The sequence below is a fragment of the Ursus americanus genome, chromosome 17 (assembly GCF_024610735.1).
Source record: "Ursus americanus isolate L20-20 chromosome 17, mUrsAme1.1.p, whole genome shotgun sequence".
NCBI classification, from domain to species: Eukaryota; Metazoa; Chordata; class Mammalia; order Carnivora; family Ursidae; genus Ursus; species Ursus americanus.
The window spans coordinates 37,291,266-37,313,650 of record NC_142143.1 but is presented as its reverse complement, the minus strand read 5'-3'; the positions used below and the strand labels follow the sequence as shown (position 1 = coordinate 37,313,650).

Sequence of the window (22,385 nt, the reverse complement as noted above, 5' to 3'; positions counted from 1 at the left end):
GGAAATTACAACGGCTGAGGGTAGAGGAGAGGGGAAATTAGTGTTTAGTGCACAGAGTTTCAGTATTATAAGATGAAAAATTCTAGCGATCTGCTGCACCATAGTGTGAATATATCTGACACTGAACTATACACTTAAAAATGGTACAAATGGTAAATCTAATATTATGTGATTTTATGATAATTTTTTTTAAGCAGAAAATCAGAAGAATGCCACTGGAATAGCTGTTTCTTGAAAATCAAAATGAGTTCCTCAAAGCCATCTAATGACACAGAATCATGAACTACCTGAACTTTCCAAAGATGGGTAAGTAGAACATTACACCCTTAAGAAATGCATGCTATTTTCTTTTGGTAGTCTCTGAGCAACAAAAATCTTCAAATAAGTGTAAACAACCTTATGCGTCTTCAGCGGGAACGCACTTTGCTATTTCATTCCTGAAGTTCTAGACAATGATGAAAAATAGTTGAAAACAGCTGTAAGAGTCCAAAAACAGCTCTGATGTGGAACCTTTGAAAAGTTTTATTAAAAACAGCAGTTCTTCATTCAGCACTTGACAAATGTTATGCCACTTTCTTCTGGTCTCCATGGTTTCTAGGGAGAAACCTGTTGTCATTCAAATTTCCCTCCTTAAAATACAGAAATTAGGCTTTTGTTGGGACTTTTTCTTCTTTTGGTGTGCCTACTTGTGCTTCTGGATCATCAGTGTTTTCAGTTCAAAGATATATGAGACAAAAAGGAAAGCTAAGAAACTCTCTCCGTGGGTCCTGTGATGCCTAGCCATCATGTCTTCTTTCTACCTCTTCAGAATCTTTTGTTTTGTATATAATGCTCAGGGTTTTTAGTAGTTCTTAGCAGGAAGAATAGGGAAAACCATGTCTACTCTATCTTCCCAGAAGCAGAAATTCTCTCTCATTTTTAATTGTCAAATTTCAATGCTTAGAACATTAGCAATTTTAACCTTAATTTTTTTTGTCAAAACCTGAAGGCAAAAGTATTATCTTCACATACAAATCACGTTGTTAGTCCAACTGTTAGTCGTGATACCTTGCCAAATACTTTGCTTAATTTCTGACATCACAGTTCCACAATTATGTCACAGATATAATTAATTATGCCAATAGCAAAAACCAGGCTAATACTTGTGAGAGAAATGAATCTATTTTTGAAACTGGTGTCTATTTTCCAGTTGTCTAGGAACCTGGATTATCATTTGTAAAACAAAAACAAAAACAAAACAACAAATTCAAAATGTGGGAAAGTATTTAAATTCCTCTATTCTCTTTGTAAAACCACCTTTAAATATAGGAAACCCTCAAGGTTCTGTCTTCAGCATTTCCTGTTTCTCCTAATTACTCCCCAGAACCATGATTCTATACTTCTCTGATGATGCACTAACTCCTGAAAAGGCATATTTGTTTATTAAAATCAATTATATATACTACTGTATTACCTCATTACTGCAACTTTCAATTCCCAAAGGCAAAAATCCTACTCACTATGCAACAATTCTAAAATGTACATTTCCCTCACATTTTAAATTCATGGAAATCTTCTACAATCAATGAATGTTACAATCCATGATGCCTTACAATGGCTACTGGCCAGGTGGCAGACAACCTGGTTGTGATTATCTGTCCTCACGTGACCTCAGTCACAGCTATTCATACTGTTTTCATTTCAGTCAACTTATGTGCATTATTGGTACCTTATTTGTTGAACTTAAAATGTCTTTCTGGATGTTGTCTGAAACTTTTTGTTGATACTTTCCGGTAAGATCAAGAAAGCATCAAAATCAAAACTTGCAGAATGCATACCAATGGCTTAAATAAAACCCCAAAGGCAATAAGAGAACATTCTTTAGTAACGTTGCATCAATGACACTCTAAATTGCACAGAAAATAATACTGTGCGAAAAAAATCTAGGTGATTAAACACACACACACAGTATCACAGCTTCATTTTTTAACCTTTTTTTAGTTGGTATATAAAATAACGACACTGTGTTACAACAATGGCATCTTAAACTTCATGAAATCCAGTATATGCATTATAAACACACCAAATTTATTCCTGGCTTCCTACAGCACCATTTCCATTAGCATCTCAAACAGGGCCTATTTTTTTTCAAAATATTTTATTAATTTATTTGAGATAGATAATGAGAGAGAGCATAAGCAGGGGGCAGAGGGAGAGGGGGAAGCAGGCTCCCCACTGGGCAAGAAGCCCAATGCGGGGCTCTATCCCAGGACCCTGTGGTTTCATGACCTGAGCCATAGGTAGACACTTAACTGACTGAGCCACACAGGCACCCTCAAATAGGCATATTTAAAACCACATTCCACTATGGTCTCTTCTCCGCTTCCCCCAGTCTTGCTCTTTAGGTCTCTTAATAAGTTTAAAGGCATCATTTTGCCAATTACAAAGGTCAGACAGGGAGGCAAAATAGTGTACTGGCTTAAAGTACAGACTTGAAAAGTTAGACTGACTAGGTTCACATCCTAGTTCTGCCACTGACTGTGTGTGATTACTCTTGGACTCAAGTTTCCTCATCTATACATCACTATATACCATCACTCACCCAAACCCAAACTTCAAAATCTTTCATATTTTAGAAAGATAATATTGCAGATTATGTAACCCCCCCGAATCTGAGGCAGCACTTCATAACCAAACATATTAATATTTTTGCAAAACATAAACATACAGTAAGTGGGATAAACGAAACTATAAATAGCCTCTTATCAGTTTAGGTCATGGTTTGTTACCAAATGAGCCTATACCCAAATTTACAATTAGCTTGTCATTTTTCCAAGTTTTTGGAGTTTGTAATTGTGCATATAGACCTGTGGGGTGGTGGTAGCAATATATTTTCATGTGATTGTTAGGATGACTGAAATTATATATACTTAAAGGGCTTAGAGTAGTGACTAGCCCATATTAAACACTCAATGAATATTAGCTATTATCAGGCATTCTCACCACCTTTGATTTTTTTCTCCTACCTTACTACCTAGACCCAGTGAATCACAACCCAGCCTTATCAATTCTATTTTCCAATTTCTTTCAGATCTGCCCCACTTCCAATTTCACTGCCATTACCCTAGCTCTCTTGTCCAACAATACTAATCTGTGAAGAACAGTCTTCCTAAAATACAGAGTGAGGATCATCATCACAACATCCCTAAAAATGCATCACCACTAAAGGTCAAACTTAGCAAAGCATACAAACTCCTCTATGCTGTTGACTCAGTTCATTTTCGCAATCGGATCTGCTACTCTCCATATGCCACTAATGTTCTTCTTCCTGAAAAACTCCGGCTCCAAAAACCTCCTCCTATCCAATGGAATCAGAACTAGTATTTGCTTGGTTAACCAGAAAAGCTGATTAAAACAGGGAATCATAAAACATAATTATATATATATATATATGAAAATAATTAAATGTAAATAAGATATTTATTTCAACATAGAAGATACTGGAGAATGTCTCCAATGACTTAAAACTATGCTACCTCTCTTGCATAAACCATACTCATAATGCATTTCCTAAGACTTCCAAGTGTCTTTAAAATGAAGCAAAAACTTGAAGTCAACAGGAGAGCAGAGTACACAATCCCTCTGTCTTTTACTTTCAATCTTTCACTTATCACAACCACATCTACTTAAATCGCAATTTTATATATATATATATATATATATATATATATATATATATGTAAAAGATTTATTTATTTATTTTAGAGAGAGAATGAGTACAAGCAGGGGAAGGGGCAGAGGGAGAGGGAAAGAGAGAATATCAAGCAGACTCCCTGCTGAAAGCGGAGACCCATGCAGGGCATGATCTCACAACCCTGTGATCATGACCTAAGACTAAATCAAGAGTCGGACACTCAACTGACTGGGCCACCCAGGCGCCCCATCAGCAGTTATATTTTTAAGGCCTTGCCCTTATCAAATCTTTCAAAATATTTAACTGTTACAACAATAATTTTCTTTTTTGTACACATTTCAACAGTTTTGTGCTATCTAATTAAATAATCAATAACAAGTTCAGAATACACACAATTAACTTTTGGTAGGCTTGTAATTCCATTGGTGAAACAGAAGTGAGTAAGCTTAGTAGAAATAGCCTATTTGCTGCAATGTTCAGTTTCAACCACTTAATGGCAATCGGTCATTAGATTTTAAAAAAGAAGTGACAAATGTGGGGCACCTGGGTGGCTTGGTTGTTAAGCATCTGCCTTTGGCTCAGGTCACGATCCCAGAGTCCTGGGATCGACCCCACATCGGGCTCCCTGCTCAGCAGGAAGCCTGCTTCTCCCTCTCCCACTCCCCCTGCTGGTGTTCCGTCTCTCTGTCTCTCTCTGTCCAATAAATATATTAAAAAAAAAAAAAAAAAAAGAAGTGACAAATGTTAGTTAATACAGTGGAAGCCAGTTAAAAGAGCTTTACCATATATTATCTCTCATTCATGAATAACGACTTTGTTCAGACAACTTCCAACTCTCACAGGCATAAACCCTGCTCGCTGTTTAACATAACAATTAATGTCATCTCCTCTAAAATTATTCCCTGGCCTAATCAAAATCAATCACTTCTTCAGTGTTCCTTGTACATTTCTTGGTCCATTTATTCTATGCAGTATTATTAGTTAATTAACTTCACATATATCTATAAGTTTGAGATCAGGAATGGAGTTGTAGCCATTTTTATATCTCACAATGCCTAACACTACTGTAGTAGATGTGATATAATGAAAAGAACATCAGAATTTGAGTCCTGAGAATGAAGGTTCAGTTCTGATTATAAAATGGAAGTAACAGGGAACATTCCCATATGTACTTTAAAAAAGCAGTAAGAATGTATATAAGAAAATGATCTTTATAGTTTTAAGCAAACACATCTCATTATTACTATAGTAAGACATAAGTATCTCATATCAAATTTTAATATTTTCATAGGATCCTAGACATAAGTTTTGCCGAGATGCCTAATCAAATACAGTCTGCTTTAGATGAACAAAGTATCATTCTTAACAAGAAATATGTAAATAAAACCAAAATTCATGGATTTGCCAACTCTTCTTGACGCTCAAATATCCACATATCAAAGTAAGTATGACAAAATGACTACTTTACTATCTTCTGTTCCTCTCATCTAGTTCTGTTTACCCTCACACCAAATGACATGATAGTTTTCTTTATAATCAGGAGAACCAAGAGTTTAGCTATTTTTCACTAAAAGTAATGACCATATGTAGTATTTTGATTAATACCAATTTAGCTAACATTTACTGAATACTAAATATGCTGTGTATTGTGTCAAGTGTCTAATACACATTATCTAATCTTCACGATCTTATAGAATAGGGATAAGTATTAATATTTTTATTTTACAGATGAGGAAACAGAGGTTCAGAAAAGCTGGCAATCTGCCTCAAGTTAATAGCAATTCTGGCTTCTACTCTGAATGCACTATGAATCCACTGGAAGGATTTGAATAAAAATGTGATGTTATCCCACTTGTAATATTTTAAATGGATCATCCTGCCTGCTGTGTGGAAAACAGATGGGTAGAGGCAGGAATAGGATGGTTATAGTTAGAATTGTTGCAACTATAATAATTCCAGTGAAAAACAACAGTGTCCAGGATCAGGAAGAAATTAAAGAGGTGATGAAAATAGATACTGGATATATTTTGAAGGGTAAGCCAAGAGAAATCTCGAGGATTATACTGGATGTTTATGGAATAAAGCTATAATGAAGGAGAAAAGCCAAGCCATAAATAAGCCACCACAAATATTTAAAAGTTATCATATCCTTAAATAGTTGATTTTTTAATGATCAAATGACAAAACTCATGAAACTTTTTCCATGCTGTAAATAAGACCATGAAAATGTCACTGAATGTAATCCTACTAGCTTTTTTTTTTTTTTTAAAGATTTTATTTATTTGAGAGAGAGCGAGAAAGAGCACAAGAAGCTTGGGGGGGGGGCATGTAGGGACAGGGGGAGAGGGAGAAGCAGACTCCCTGCTGAGCAGGAAGCCCTAATGCTGGGCTTGATCCCAGAACCCTGGGATCACAACCTGAGCTGAAGGCAGATGCTTAACTGACTGAGCCACCCAGCCCCCCCACTAGCATTTTATAATGATATAAAATCTTCAATAGCAGCAGTTTAGAAACTACTCCAAACACAAAGAAAAATGCATTAAATGTACTAATTAATCACTATGTCATCCTATGTACACTACATAATGCTTGCTTTATACAGGGCTAATTTTCCCTACTATTGAAAATTTTTATGGCAAACACCAAAGCTACTCAAGATAAAAGCACTCCTAGGGATGCCTGGGTGGTTCAGTTGGTTGAGCTTCCAACTCCTGATTTTGGCTCAGGTCATAATCTCAGGGTCATGGGATCAAGCCCTGCACTGGGCCCTGCTCAGCATTGAATGCCCCTGCTTGGGATTCTTTCCTTCTTCTTCTACCTCCTCCCTGTGCCCCTTTCCCCCGCTCATGCATGCAGTTTCTCTTTCTCTCTCTCAAATAAATGAATAAAACCAAAAAAGCACTCCTAAATATCTGTGGTAGAAGCCTAAAAAAGAAAAGTGGTGATAAAATTAAAATACAAAAAGATTTCAGAATAACCACATCAATAACCAAAACGTTAATAAAACAAATTGTTTTAAAGTTTTATTATTCAAATACAAAATTTTTCACATAAACATAAAAATTCCTATGATTTGCAAAAATGAAAAAACAATTCCAAGGCTAAAACTAGAGTCATTCAAATAGATAGCATTCTTTGGTCAACCAAGAAGGACAGACTGAATAAACTACAATGACATACTATACAATGGAGCCCTCAAACCTAAAAATAGAACAATGAGAAAGAGCTCTATATACCCCACTATATAATGATCTCCAGAATAGACTGTTAAGTGGAAAAAGCAAGTGAAGAAATACGTATATGGTATTCTATCATTTACCTACAAGGGGAAATAATATTTTCAATGATACTTGTATTAAAAAACAAACTGGGATAAAATATAAAATTTGCAAAATAGTATAGAAGGAAACAGGATAGAAGGGATTGCCATTAGAACTCAGTATTTTATGTAAATTATAAAACAAAATTAAATTTAAAAAAGCAAACTCTAAAAAATAAATAAACAATGAACCTAATAGTGTATCTAGTTGGTGGCATAACCACACAGAAAAGAACTATTTCAAGTGTTCCAACACACAGTAATTTGATGGTGTATTTGAAGTCGGAATACCTTAAGGACCAAAAGAATTGCCCTCACACAAAACTTCAAACTGCTTTCAGTAATCATATTGTTGTTGTTAGTGGTATTGTTGTTATAAGTAGTGTAATGTACGTGTAATATATAATGAAGGAAATTAGTAATTCTGTGTTATTTTAATACTACAACTCCTGGCAATGAAATAAAGGGAGAAAGGAAATATTGATACAAGATAGAAGAGGGTAAAGGAAAACACCTTGGTGCCAAATATGAACTTGACGCAATGACCAACTCAGTAGCAATGAGCACTTCTAACACAAGGAACAGAGCTCATTGGAGAAATGGCAATTCCAGACCCAGGGCAGGAAAAAAAATGAGTTTGGAACACCCTGTAATACTACATAGCAAGGAAGGTTTAAAGATCACTTTATTTGTTCATTTCCCAAGGTTTTAGAAGCCAACATGAAGAGAGTCTTGATAACCACAGACATATAATTTACTAATCAATAAAGATAGTAACAGCAATGTATTAAGCACATTAAGTATATTTAAATGCAGGAGCTCCTGAAGTTGCTTAACCCTCAAAAAACCAATTAGTTCCCTTTGAAGGTAACTAATGAACCAACTCATTATTTTAAAAATCAGTATATAGAGGAAAAGAACAAAAACTATATCCTCTCTTTCCTTTATAAAACTTGTATTAGGGGTGACTAAATAAATATGAGGAAGTTTCTTTTACAAAAATATTCCAGTTAATAAATGAAAAAGAATGACAAAATGCTGCCACTGTATAGCTCCTATGTTTTCATTTAATTATTTCTTCAGTCAGAGGACTTGGTTTTCAATGCTTTGTGCATAATAATTTAGTTTTTTAAAAATATTTTATTTATTTATTTTAGAGAGAGACAGAGAGCACAAGCAGGGGGAGGGGCAGACAGAGAGGGAAAGTATCTCAAGCAGACTCCATGCTGAGCGTGGAGCCTGACATGGGACTCGATCTCATGACCCTGAAATCATGACCTGGGCCGAAATCAAGATTTGGATGCTTAATCGACTGAGCCATCCAGGCGCCCCTGTACATAATAATTTAAATATATAATTTATACTTTATAGTTAAAGAGCTAAGACTAATTGAACTTATATACTGGAGCACAAAATTAAATACATAGTTTTTGGGGCTCTGTAATTGTTTGCCTTTTCTAATATATCCAAAGCTGTACTATTCAATTTTACTTTTAAACCACGACTCAACGACAACACTATAATTTTTAGGGAAAAATACCTTGATGCGACAGTAAGAATTTTATACTGCCTAAATTAGTGTACCAGTGCTACCGTTAACAAAATGGCATTAAAAAAAAATACCACAGACTAAGTGTCTTAAACAACAGAAGTTTATTTTATCATAGATTTAGAGGCTTGAAGCCTATGATCAGGGTGTTGGCAGGTTTAAAATGTTTCTTCTGAGGGTTCTCTCCTTAGCTCACAGATGGCTACCTTTTTCATAGTGTAGCTTCCTGTGGTCTTTTCTGTGTACAGGAACTAGGTGTCTCTTTCTCCATCCAAATTTCCTTTTCTTATAAGAAAACCAGGAAGACTGAATTAGGGCCTACCCTAACAGCCTGATTTTAACTTAATTATTTCCTTAAGGGCTGCATCTATCTTGTCACAATCCAAGTTTCTGGGGGCGGTTAGAGCTTCGACATATGAATTATGTACGGACACAATTCAGCACACTGAAGGAAGAGAATGATGTTAGTGCATACATTTCAATACTTGACCCGACAGTATTTAGTAAATCAATGCATATGCTGAGGTAACATACTCCCCAAACTCACCTCCGTTACTATTCCTCTAATCCACTCTGGAGAAGGGGCATTATTAAACAATCTCTATTTTTAGTTTTTCCTAAGACTTCTACCTTATTCGAAGCAGGGAGGTTGAGAATAATTATTTCGGTGAAAAGGTGAGATAACTGAGCCAGAATATGAAGAGTCATCATCCATCTATTCACTTGGCTTCTGCTAGGCTACAAACCAGATGTGAAATTGTTGAATGTCTAGAAACTAAACTGTAATCTCACATTCTCTATTCTACTATGTCCAACAGAGGTCCATCTCTATTTATTTATTTTTTGGGGTAAGATTTTATTTTTAAGGTAATCTCCTTGGGGCTCAAACTCACAACCCTGAGGTCAAGAGTTTCTTATTCCACCAACTGAGCCAGCAGGTGTCCTTAGGGGTCAAAAATTTAGAAGTCACTGTATCCAAATTATCTCCAAAACTTTAAACTATGTGTGCTTCATTGTTTGTTTCATCTCTCATTTCAACAGGTATGAATTAGAACTATTCTGTGCATAATGCAGTTCCTATTGAAGCATGTAAACATCTGATATGTTGTAGAGATGATGATGATGATAATAAATCAGCCGGGAATATCAGAAATGTTTCTGGAAGAAGTGATCCTTATGTAATTGCATTTGAGAGTCTGGGAGGAGCTGGTTAAGAAAAGAAATAAGGCAAAGGAACCAGCAAAGACTCATTAATATGAACCAGCAGTAAAAGTTTGGGGAATTAAAAGTAGTCCAGTATTGAGAGTGTGAAAAATATGAAAAGCAGTAAGAGAAATAAGAGGCACGAAGAAGCCAGATCATCCCTATTGTATAAATAATGTTAATCACTGAGACGAAGTAGCTTGGCCAAGGGCATGAAATTAGTGAACGGCAGAACCAGGATTATAACAATATAACTCCAAGTACTTCACTTAGCAGAGTAATTCAATTTTCCTAGGTTGTTCCTTGTTTATAAATATTATTTCTATATCATTATTAATAGGGCCTTCTACCCCATAAACATTCTCACTTGGGGGATATCTTCACCTTATCTCTTAAACCACCATGCTATACTTTTCTAGACCAAAGAAAAGTAGGGTTTCATTAACTTCTGTCATTAGTGAGATTAACTGGTGAAAGAGCTAATGATGATATGGTGACTAACATATCATAATAAAAAAAAATCATGTATTTGGAATGGTTTTGGACTATCATCACTTTAACAAGTAATCCCAGTCAATATACATCAGAGTTAAATGGTCTTTTATAAACACTCTTATTACTTAAAAAAAGCAGAAAGATCAAAAAAGAAAAAGTCATCATTCTTCTAATTTTAATTTTGTTCAAAGACACTATGGATTTAAATACTTTGGTTATACCACAGCCATAAATTCAAACTGCCTAAAGAAAGGTAGTTAGATCAGCAAAACCGTACTTAACCTTGGCCAAACCAGGTCATTTTTGTTTGTGTAAGTCCTATGAAACACTTTGTTCCATAGCCTACCTCTTAAAAAAATGAAAAGTTGTAGTTATTCTACTGAAAATATTAACACTTGCAGCAGACCCCTTATCCATCCTCCTACTTATTTACTGATCTGTAAAACACTGAATATGCCAAGTACTTGCTTTTCCCAAGGTAGCAATGGGCAAGTGACCAAGCCCAGGCCAATGCAAATCCCTGAAGGGGAAATGTGATGTACTCACAGGACTCTCTGGGAAAAGTTCCCTTCTCTGACACGCACAGGATATGGAGAAGATACTTTCCATTTCCCACTTCACTTTTTATTTTGCTCTCGGGTGTACATATGTAAAAATATAACTCAGGAGTTGCAGCAATCATCCTGTGACCAGGAGGGGACAAGGCTAAGAATAAAGTTCATATTTGGGAAAGGCAGAAGAAAAAAACTGAGAGATCCCAGGCCCTTGGATGACATCACTGAGCAGTTTAATAAACTTGAATGCCCTTCCTCTAAACTACCTTATATACTGTAAAACAAAGACCCTTACCTTTTTAGGTCACTTTAAATTTGATACTGGTACTTGCAGCTAAAATCATCCCAACATACACAATGGCATATCAAGCAAGTGGAAGAAATTATTCAGTAGGATTATTAGTGTCTTTTCAAACTCAGAAGCATAAATTAAAAAAAGGAAACATGGGAATTAAACATTTGAAGAAAAAGGCTGAGTTTTCATTTCCCAAGAGAAGATAAACAAGATAATGGTCAAAAGTGAATAATATATTGAGTATTTACTATGTGCCAGGTACTTCGATGGATCACTCATTTAACCCCCACAACAAACCTAAGAAATACTTCTCCCTTTCTACAGAGGAGAAAACAGAAGCATATAAAAGCTAAGCAGCTTGCCCAAGGTCATACCCCTTGAGTGTGGCTGAGGAAGCATTCAAAATTCACATCGTTTGACTCCAGAACCTGAGTACCAAATATTTAAGGGCAGCTAAAGATAAATGCACATTAGCAATTTTTTCTATGAAGAAGAGATTCAAGTCCTCCTTGAGCACAAAAAGAAGAGAAAGGAGTAAGGAAGCTGAGAACCATGACTAATTATCAACAACCACTACTGTTTTATAATGACAAAAGACTACCTCATTTTACACATAAAGAAAAAGAAATCAAGGCCCGGGGTGCTTGGGTGGCTCAGTTGGTTAAGTGTCCGACTCTTGATTTTGGCTCAGTCATGATCTCAGGGTCCTGGGATTGAGCCCTGCATTGGGCTCTGTGCTCAGCAGTGAGTGTGCTTGAGGATTCTCTCTCCCTTTCGCACTGCTCCCTACCCCCAGCTCTCATGCTCACGAGCGTACTCTCTCAAATAAATAAATAAATCTCAAAAAAAAAAAAAAAAAATCAAGGCTGAGAAAGAAAAAGATGAAGTGTAATTAGTGTTACAGGTAGTAATAAAACTCAAGTGACTCAGACATTCTATTCCCAGGTCAGAGTAATTTTCATTTTACCAAACAATGCCTCCCCTTTAAAATGATATATTGCGGCACCTGGGTGCCTCCATAGGTTAAGCATCTGCCTTTGGCTCAGGTCATGATCTCAGAGTCCTGGGATCGAGCCCCAAGACGGACACCCTGCTCAGCGGGGAGTCTGTTTCTCTCTCTCCCTCTGCTCCACCCCCTGCTTGTACACACAATCTCTCCTTCTTCTCTCAAATTAATAAAATCTTTAAAAAAATGATGTATCATAGTTACAATACACACGGAGGAAGAAATGAAATACACAAAGAAATAACAATAGTTAAGGCTTACTAAGAGAGATTCACAGAGTAGCACTCCCATATTCAATATCTACCAGTTGATAAGCTCTGATGTGAGCAGACAAACAATAAAATGTATTTATGATATTGGATACATAGTAACAAAAAAGTGAAATAATTTAGTGAAAAAATTATTTTGTCAGGATAACTATACTTCCCTGTTAAATGCTTGAAGAATCAGATTTTCTTGGAAAGTACCATCAAATGTAGATAAGAATGACCATTTCTCATTGCATTTTCTAAAAACCATTTTTAGAAAACAATCTTAATAACAACTAAGTATAAATGTTTTAACGAACTAGAGAACTATGTATCATATTCTCCCTATAACAAAGTAACCTGAGTTATTGTTAGCTTTCCCTAACAATTCACAATTACATAAGGATAGACTAGACTGCTAAGTATTAACCTTGAATCATTAGACAATGGTCTACATGTACTCAAAAGGAGATGCGAATGGAGAAGTGTACAATTACTCATATTAATACAAAGTACCAAAAGCCAAAGAGGGTGGGGAGACGGAAGATGACCTTCCAACGAGAGACTCGATATACAGATTCCCAAGAACTGCTTATTCTTTTTCCTGGGAAGAATAGTTTTCATGAATAAGGTAATCTAAGAGCTCAATCATTTATCTGTAACAACAATTTCTATAAAATCTCAGGTATCTAAAATAGTGTTTGGATATATGGACAAAAATAGACACAGAACTGGCTTACTCTGCAATGTCGAGATAACCACAGGAAGCAGCTGCATGTAGTGGTATCCAGCCTTCATTATCAGGTTGATTAATATTTGCTCCATTTTCAACCAGAAACTTCACCATATCGACATTGTCATCAATGCAGGCCTAAAAACAAAACAGAAAGCACAATTAGAAAAAATTTGAATCAACGCTCCTAATAAACTTTGCAGCTTTTATAACATAAATATTCTCCTTTAGTCTGCTGCTATCTTGATAGTACTGCCATCAAACAGGCTAATGGTACCAACTAAATTGTAAGAGCCCTTGCTTAGATGCACATACAACAGTATTGTATGTGACCAGACTATGCCAATCTGATGATAAAAATAAGTACCAATTATAATAACAATTAAAACATTATATAAGTACCAGTAATATCCTCTATAGCAGTGGTTCCCAAAATGTGGTCTGTTGAGGAGGGAGGGATCCTTTCAAGGAACTCACAAGGTCAAAACTATTCTCAAAATAATATTAAGATGGTATTTCCCCTTTTCACTGTCTTTACAGGTTCACTTGAGGGTGCAGAAAGCACCAGTGGCAAAACTTGCTTGTGCCTTAGCACAAATCAAAGCAATGGCCAAAAAAATTCTACTAACAGTCACTATATTTGCCACTATACACTCATATTTTTTAAAGCTATTTTTCTTTATGAATATCCTTGACGAAGTAGTAAAACCTATAAATCTTATTAAATTTTGACCCCTGAATACACACCTTTTTAATATTCTGTGGAACAAGATAGGAAGTATGGATAGAACACTTCTTCCAGGTATAATGACTGCTCTAAGGAAAAGCACTTGGGCAACCAAGATGCAAGCTGAACTAGCCACTTTTCCCACGGAACACAACTTCTACTTAAATAACAAACTATACTTAAGTCTAATTTGGGGTTTTGGCATACATTTTCTTAAAAAAAAAAAAAAAGTCTGACATTTCAAAAAAACAACAGTATTTGTTGTCAATGATGAATTCAAGCCTTAAGAGCAAATGAATCAATTATTTTAATTTTAAAATGCTATTTATGTAACATGGGTACAGTATTGCTATTTTAAAATGAATTAATAAATACTTAAAATCCTCAGTTTTAACCTCTATTATTATCAAATAGTAATATACACACACCACAGAAACAAAAGTTCTTCGGGTCTTTCAATAATTTTTAAGAGTATAAAGCAGTCCTGAGACAAAAAAGTTCGAGAACTGCAGCCTATAGTAACTAAGAAGGGACTTTAATAAATGTTTACTTTGTGCAGGTAGTATGACTGGTACTTTATCTATTCTACTGATTTATACACATTATCCTCACATAAACCTTCATGAGAACAAGAATTTTGCTGTATCAGCAGCATCTTACACAGTTCTTGGCATGTGGTAGGGGCTTAATAAACGGATGAACGAATAAAAAAGCTAAGACTCAAAGAGATTAAGCAGCTTGAATAAGTCAGACAGGTGGGAGATGATAGGCTGGCACTCTAACAGATATTTAGATTCCAAGAGAATAAGCTCTTTTCCACACTTAACACTGCTTTCCACAGATATTCCTAGTTTATCAACATATTTCTCACCTATTTGTAGTCTCTGCAACAGGATATCTTAAGTTCTAGGCACTTACAAAGTGTTGTATGAATGAAACCAATTTTTCTTTACCTATCAGAGAAGCAAAAGAAAACACCTTCAGTAGTATTTTCTAAGGGAAAAAATGGGTGTCAAAAAAGCACTATGGACAAAGTATGAAGTGGAAAAATACTGACAGGGAATCATGGCTTTTAACTCTAGGCTCTAGTTTTGGCTCTGCCACAAATTTTGTAGTGACAGACAAGTAATTTAATCTTTTGAGGCTTAATGTCTTTATTTTTCAAGTGGAGGAAGGAAGCTGGTGGGTTACAGATGTCTAAAATTCCCTAAAATGTTTAAGATTCTTATGTATCTATGATTCTTCTCCTTGGAACAAGTTATAAGTAACATAATGGCAAGGTCCCATAGTGCCCAGAACAGTACCTTCAAATGGCAGATGGTAAACGAATATATAAGTAACATTCATATGGACTTTAAGTATATACTGCTTGGGAAAAGAACCATTTTCAAGAAGCAGTGGTTAAAGAAAGGTTTGGAAAGATCTGAGAACCACAGCTATCTAGTAGCAAAAAAAGAAGAAATGTCAAAATACTATTATATTAGAAAGCAGTCTATAAAATGTTATTTGAGATTGCTAATGATCCACAGTGGCATCAATTAATATTAGTTCTATTTATAGGCTTGTTCATTAATTTTCCTCGAGAAAAGATATTGATTTAAATTTTTTTTAAAGATTGATTAATTCTATTAATTAACCTTTTCACTCAATCTGCTTTAATTCGTACAGGCTCCACAACAGTATTCTGACTTTTTTTTTTTTTTTTTTAAGATTTTATTTATTTATTTGACAGAGAGAGACAGCCAGCAAGAGAGGGAACACAGCCAGCGGGAGTGGGAGAGGAAGAAGCAGGCTCCCAGAGAAGGAGCCTGATGTGGGGCTCGATCCCAGAATGCTGGGATCACGCCCTGAGCCGAAGGCAGACGCTTAACGACTGCGCCACCCAGGCGACCCCAGTATTCTTTTATCATTGATATAAAAGTATAAAACTCTTTTTGATAAATCCATCTAATATGAATCTCATTATTGTTTTTAAAAAAATGAAAGATAATGTCAAGCAAACAAGATATGATTCTTTATAAAGGGATATGGGAAATGCTCACAATATATTAAAAATTTTAAAAAGAATATAAGAACAGTTTACCTAATATGATTCCAATTTTACTAAAAAATATGCACACAAAAAGACTAGAATATATATTGAAGGTTAACAGTCATTATCATTGATTGTGAGACCAAGAAAAAATTTTATTTTCTTTAAATTTTCCTTTATTTCCAAAATGCTTACAATGAATAGGCCGTTTTGAAAATTTAAGACTTCTTTTTTTTTTAAGATATTATTTTTAAATAATCTCTACACCCAACATGGGGCTCAAACTCACAACCCAGACAGAGATCAAGAGTTGCACGTGCCACCAAAGAGACCCAGCCTGGTGCCCTAAGACTTGATTCTTAAAAGAGAAATAGTAGATCTATTTTAATATGAAGAAACAACCAAACTGTTGGTAAAAGTGTACCATTTGAAGATATCTATGAAAGTATAAGAGTATAACAGAATATTATACTATAAAGTATAATACAATATAGTAATAAATAAATGGCATGGAGTGTATGTGTGTGAGGAGATTCTATTCATGTAATAGAATCTTATACATCAATGAGAAAAGAACATCAAACAAAAAGACGAAACCACTGCTACCTTCAACAACACAGATGATCTTTCAGAGTCAGATGAGTGAAAAAAGGCAGAAAGAAAGGATATATACTACAGCTTTCTAGGCAAAACTAATCTCTGGTGCTTAAGTTCAGAATCATAGTTAAATTTGTGGGGAAATGAAGGGGGGGCACGAGGGAGTTTTTTTGGAAGACTGGAAATGTGTCCTATCTTTCTAATTCTTACTTGGGCATATTCATATGTAAAAATTCATTGAATTGCAAAATTCAAAGCTGTATACTTTACTTTAAATTATACCTCAAATTAGAAAGAAAAAGTAACAGGTTACCATTTATTGAAAGCCTACTCTACATATTACCTCCATTATAAGACACTTTATTTATCCTTCTCTAAATCATACATGCTAAAATAGGTTTTCCTTTAATTTCTATCCTCTGGTCCCTGAAGCTCCAAAATCAAATACAATCCCTCTCTTAACTGATAACCTTTAGATATTATGAAGAATTCCCCCCCTCCAAGAATTCTCACATACTCTTTTTCAGGCTCAATATCCCAAATTCCTTTAGCTACTCTTCATATTATACATACTAAAAACTGTATCAGCCAAGGTAGGGAAGGGGAAGGATCACACTGTAATACAGCAGGCCTGTCCATAAATAAGAATGATCTTATAAGAGCATAACAGTAGTGGATAGAAAACTACTAAAATACCATTGCGACATAAAGATCACTTCTTGTGACTAAGATGGTCTATATAGGTCTCATTAAGAAATACACATCTGAGGGATGCCTGGTTGGCTCAGTCGGTAGTGCATGTGGTTCTTGATACTGGGGTCATGAGTTCCAGACCCATGCTGTGGGTAGACTTTACTTAAAATAAAAAGCACATGCTGGGGCGCCTGGGTGGCACAGCGGTTAAGCGTCTGCCTTCGGCTCAGGGCGTGATCCCGGCGTTGTGGGATCGAGCCCCACGTCGGGCTCTTCCGCTGTGAGCCTGCTTCTTCCTCTCCCACCCCCCGTGCTTGTGTTCCCTCTCTCGCTGGCTGTCTGTATCTCTGTCGAATAAATAAATAAAATCTTTAAAAAAAAAAAAAAAAAAAAAGCACATGCTTGAGCAAGGTTTTAAAGATTACATAAGAGTTATTCAACTAGCAATTCAACTGGAAGTAACTTCACTGGGCAAATGCACTGTGATTAAAAAAAATGCATGGAATAAAGTGAATGATCCAGTGGTATACAGAGTTTTGGTAAGTTATAAAACAAGATAAGGCTATGTGCTAAAACACCTCAGTATATTCCACATAAAAGATCTGAATGTGATGCAAGGATGACTGGATTTGACACTCTAGGTGGTTTTCAATCCACTTTCTACTCCCACACATCAAAAAGAACCAACTACAATACTCCCATCAGTAATACTGGCTCAATTCAGCAGTAGAGACAAATAGGAGAAAACATTTTACAATTTTAATTATACAATGTTTGAAAAGAGCTCTTTAGAGTTTTTAAGCAGAGGGGTGACATGATCAGATCAGTATTTCAGAAAGATTATTGGAAGTAAGATGAAAAGAGAAGAGCCTGAACTGAGCCTTAGCAGTTATTCAGACTGATCTATACTGAAAAACTTAACAGAAAATATGCAAGGCTTAAAGACTGGTTACGTAAGGTGAGGGACAGGGAGAAGCCATTCATAAAAATAAATACTACAGGTTTAAGAAGCAGGCTGGGGAAAGAAAGATGATTTCATAGCTTTGGATATGCTGAATTTATACGTGTTTGTATACCTATCTAACCATGCATATTCAGTGGCCAATTGGATGTGCAGATGTAGAGCTTTGAAAATAAATGTGAAATGAAAACATCAATTCGGGAATTATCTGCATTAAGGTAATAATACAGTGGGGCTTGAAATCACCCGGGGAAAGGATGTAGAGAAGTGATTCTGAAAATAGTAAGAGAAGTGTTAAGATTAAATTATGATCTGTATATTCTATTTAGAAAACAAAGACATTTGTGGTATTTTATTCAGTCAGTTAAAGAGAAAGGTCTCAAGAAGCTTACCATCTAGTACAGAAGATAAATACACAAACAGATGACTATATTAAAAGGAATATGATATAGTTATAGGGCTGTGCACTACTTATTGTGGGAGCTCAGAAAAGGGAGAACTAAGGAAGAATAGTGGATGATAGTCTGGGAATATTTCCTGCAGGAGGCTCTACACCAGAGCTTAACATATGAACAAGTGACAAACATTTCCTGGTGTATGAAGATGCAAAGTCACATATAGTGAGGATAAAGGTATGCAGGATCTAGAAAAGAGTTTATTTGCCATCTTATGAGTAAACCTTTGACACTGAAGAGAAAAGATTTTCAAGACGAATGGTTAATTTTTAAAGTTTAGGAAGGCAATCCCCCTAGCTCTTTGAAAAAATTAACCTATGCGTATAGCTAATTCCCAATAAATGAGATGTTGCTGATTCTGATTTTAAATATTTGGTTTTCAGTATAATGTAAGGAACACCAATAAAAATACCTAAAGCAGTTAATGCTAAATCTGTTTGTTCCTTTGTTTATAGATGTAATAAATTTCTGAAATGTTTTAATCAAAATTAAACGCTAAAAATGTTGTCACAAAATACATATTACATGTGAATCTCAAGTTTGTGGTGCAAATTGTCCAAAGTATTCTCCTGAACATTTATAAAGCATATACAAGAAACTGGCAAGGCATGGCCATAAAAATATTCTTGCTAAGAGAATCAAAAGCTAACGCAGCACATTAAGAGACACATGACTTGCTAGCTTTAAATATTTGACTAAATATGGTCAGTTTATTAAGCCATATATGGAAAGAAACAGAATGACTCACACTATGTTAGATAAGAAAATTTTGGAGGTATATCTTAAGTGTTTCATGAATACATACCGAGAGCAACTGCCAGTAACAAATGGCTGTGTGAAGACACATTTGTCATTTAATTCCAAGTACAGGCAGCTTTGTCAACTTGAGCTGTAAACTAATTCAACAAACTAGTTCAAGTAAATAAAACATCAGTTTTTACTGAAAAGGAAACCTAGTTATTCTTGTCATCAAGTTAGCTCAAGGACAAACTTTGTTTCCCACACTTTTAAAGAAAAAAACTGCAACCTGACAACAAAGAGTTGAATAAAGGGTCTATACACCGTTGGCTGAAAGTAGACAAAATCGATGGCCTAACAACAACTTTTGGGTGGGGCATGTATGTATAGTTTGAAAAATCATTAAATTTCATTTCTAGAGAAATGAAAACAAATGTGGTGACTACATAATTCAACTGAGTAAAATCAAAATTACAAAATTAGTAGCATTTGAAATAAATTCTAACACTGTAATATTTCTTTTCATGAAAGTGGTTTTGTTTAAAGTACATATGCTAGAGCCACACTGTCTGGGATTCACCCAGTTCTGCCACTTACTGGTCAGGTGTTGTTGCATAAATTACTTAACATCCCGTGTGCCACAGTTTCCTCTGGAAAATGAGGGTATTAATAGTACCCACCTCAAAAGTTTACTATGAGAAGTATATGAGTTAACATAGAAAGCACTTAGAGTAGCTGTCAAATATTAAGTACTTTTATGCTTGTATTAATACATAATCAACATGCTAAATCACCTCCATCTAAAATTTTCTTTTCTTACATTCTTAACTTACTTTTTCGTCCCTCCATAAATTATAAAACAAGGTTATATGCTGGAGACTTTTAGTACCATTTCTGGTAAAAGTCCCACCCACAATTATTTCCTAAAAGGAGGATTAAATTTTAAAAGATGCACTAAGGAAATCTTCGGGATTTCAAACTTCCTTCAAACAAATGTTTGCACATAAAAGTTTTATATAAGCTCATTCATACAAATTATATATGACTCAGGACAGTAAACCAAGAGAAAAAGATTTAGTTGTATAAATGTCATTAGAGAACTTAAGTTTAAATGAAATCATAGCCAATTAGTTGAAATGTTTACAATCTGTGCCTAATCATTAGTAACACAATTAATTAGCAAACAAATTAATTTGAATATGGAAGTAAGTTATCTAAATCAATTTCCACTTCCTTGAAACAATTCTTTATGACTCTTACTAAGGAAAACTTGGTTCTGCTCCACTGCTGGGAACAGAAATTTATAGATACACTAGAAAATAGTCCATGCTCTAAGCATTCCGATTGATACACGTGTCAGTGAGTATGCTTAAAGAGGAACTAAACTGAAGATATCCAAGCAAGTATTTGTCTATTTTAAAGAAAACTGAATTTGGACTATCAAAGGAGGAATTATGGATGTGGTTTATACAAGAAAAACAATGAAGAACTCTAAGCAGTACTCTCATGAGCATGTATAATCTTAGGAGTCATCTATTGTATTAGTTTTGAAAACACATAACAAGTTCAGCGCTGCATTAACTTTATTTTTTTAAAGATTTTATTTATTTAACACAGAGAAAGAGAGAGAGAGAGAGCGTGTGCACACACAAGCAGGGTGAGCTGTAGGCAGAGGGAGAGGGAGAAGCAGACTCCCTGCTGAGCAAAGAGCCCGAATTCGGGACTCAATCCCAGGATCCTGGGATGATGACCTGAGCCGAAGGCAGACACTCAACCGACTGAGCCACCCAGGGCCCCCCAGCACTGCGTTAACTTTAAAATATTTTTACCTTTCTACTCTTATCATATAAGCAGGTAGGAAATCTAGATGTAAAAATAAAAACTTGTCCTCATAATAAATCATATATTCAAATCACAAAATGATTGGGACAATAAATTTAAAACACAGATTATACGCAATGCTGGAACATGGGAAATTCTTCATTTGGATTAAGAAAAGTTCAGGCCTTATGTACATATGGTATCCTAGAGAGAATAAAGGAGACACATATCTGACAGAGTAGATCCAATATATATTTATGGACTGAATGAACTAGATAGACACGACAAACAGACTATAAAACATCTAAAAAACTTTTGAGACCAAAAAAAAGTTTCTAGGGGAAAAATAAGTATCGCTTGAACAATCATGCCTCATCCAACAAGTATTACGTATTTGAAAGACAACACTAAAAACTGGAAACTATAAACATACAAAGATTGAAATATATCCTTATCCTCTTACTACACGGCTCTGTTATTTCCTTTATTGATAAAAAACTATAAAAGTACTGAGTTAAACCTAGATCTTTAGAGACCAACACTTTTATTTGGGAACCTCGTAAGGGAAGAGCATTTCTTCTAGAGTTTAAAATCCTTAGGGAACTAAAAAGAATTGAAAGTCAGGATCATTCTCTCGCTAATAATTTTTATTGATTACCTACTATATATAATGCATTCTGGTGAATACAAGGAAGAACACTAAAATATTCTGTTTCCTTTATGCACAGTGCCTGGTATATAGGAACTATGTAATACATATAAAATGAATCAAAACAAAATGTTAACTTCTCCTTAATGAGTAGGCATTTATTACCTATACACACTAGGTATGTATGTGTACATAAAACCATGCTAAGTACTGTGCAAGACTTGCTGCCTTTCTCATTGTTTCATGTGTTACAGTCTTTTCTCCCAACTAAATGACAGTTCCTTAAAAATAGAAGATGCCTTATATACCCCACAATACCTAACAGAGCCACCCAATAGATTTTTGTTTTTGAGCTAAAACAGAATGCTTATAATCTATAATTAGGAAAATGAGATAAGCAGATAAAACAAAAATAATAAACAATTTAAAAGAAATATAGCATTAATCAAGAAAAAGTCAGTATGGGAGTAGAGATAAGTTAAAACTTTTTGGAGAAACTAAATCTTTGGCCAGGTTTCATTAATATCTGAGCTCTAGATAGGAAGGTAGTTCCAGGCTGCTGTTTTTCTTTCTGTAGTCTTTTATCAGAAGTGGTCACTCACTGACGTAGAGGGGTTTAATCAATGTACATACGAAG

At 35.1% G+C, this 22,385-nt stretch overlaps 1 protein-coding gene across 11 annotated transcripts in view; it reads right to left on the bottom strand.

The window, feature by feature from the left end:
* PPP1R12A (protein phosphatase 1 regulatory subunit 12A) overlaps positions 1-22,385 on the bottom strand; it is a 139,148-nt gene that overhangs the window by 82,328 nt on the left and 34,435 nt on the right. For all 11 annotated transcript variants that reach the window (XM_087868912.1, XM_045780013.2, XM_045780018.2 and 8 more), the window contains exon 2: positions 13,083-13,213. In XM_087868912.1, the coding sequence (XP_087725038.1) occupies positions 13,083-13,213 (131 nt within the window). The remainder of the gene's footprint in view (positions 1-13,082; positions 13,214-22,385) is intronic.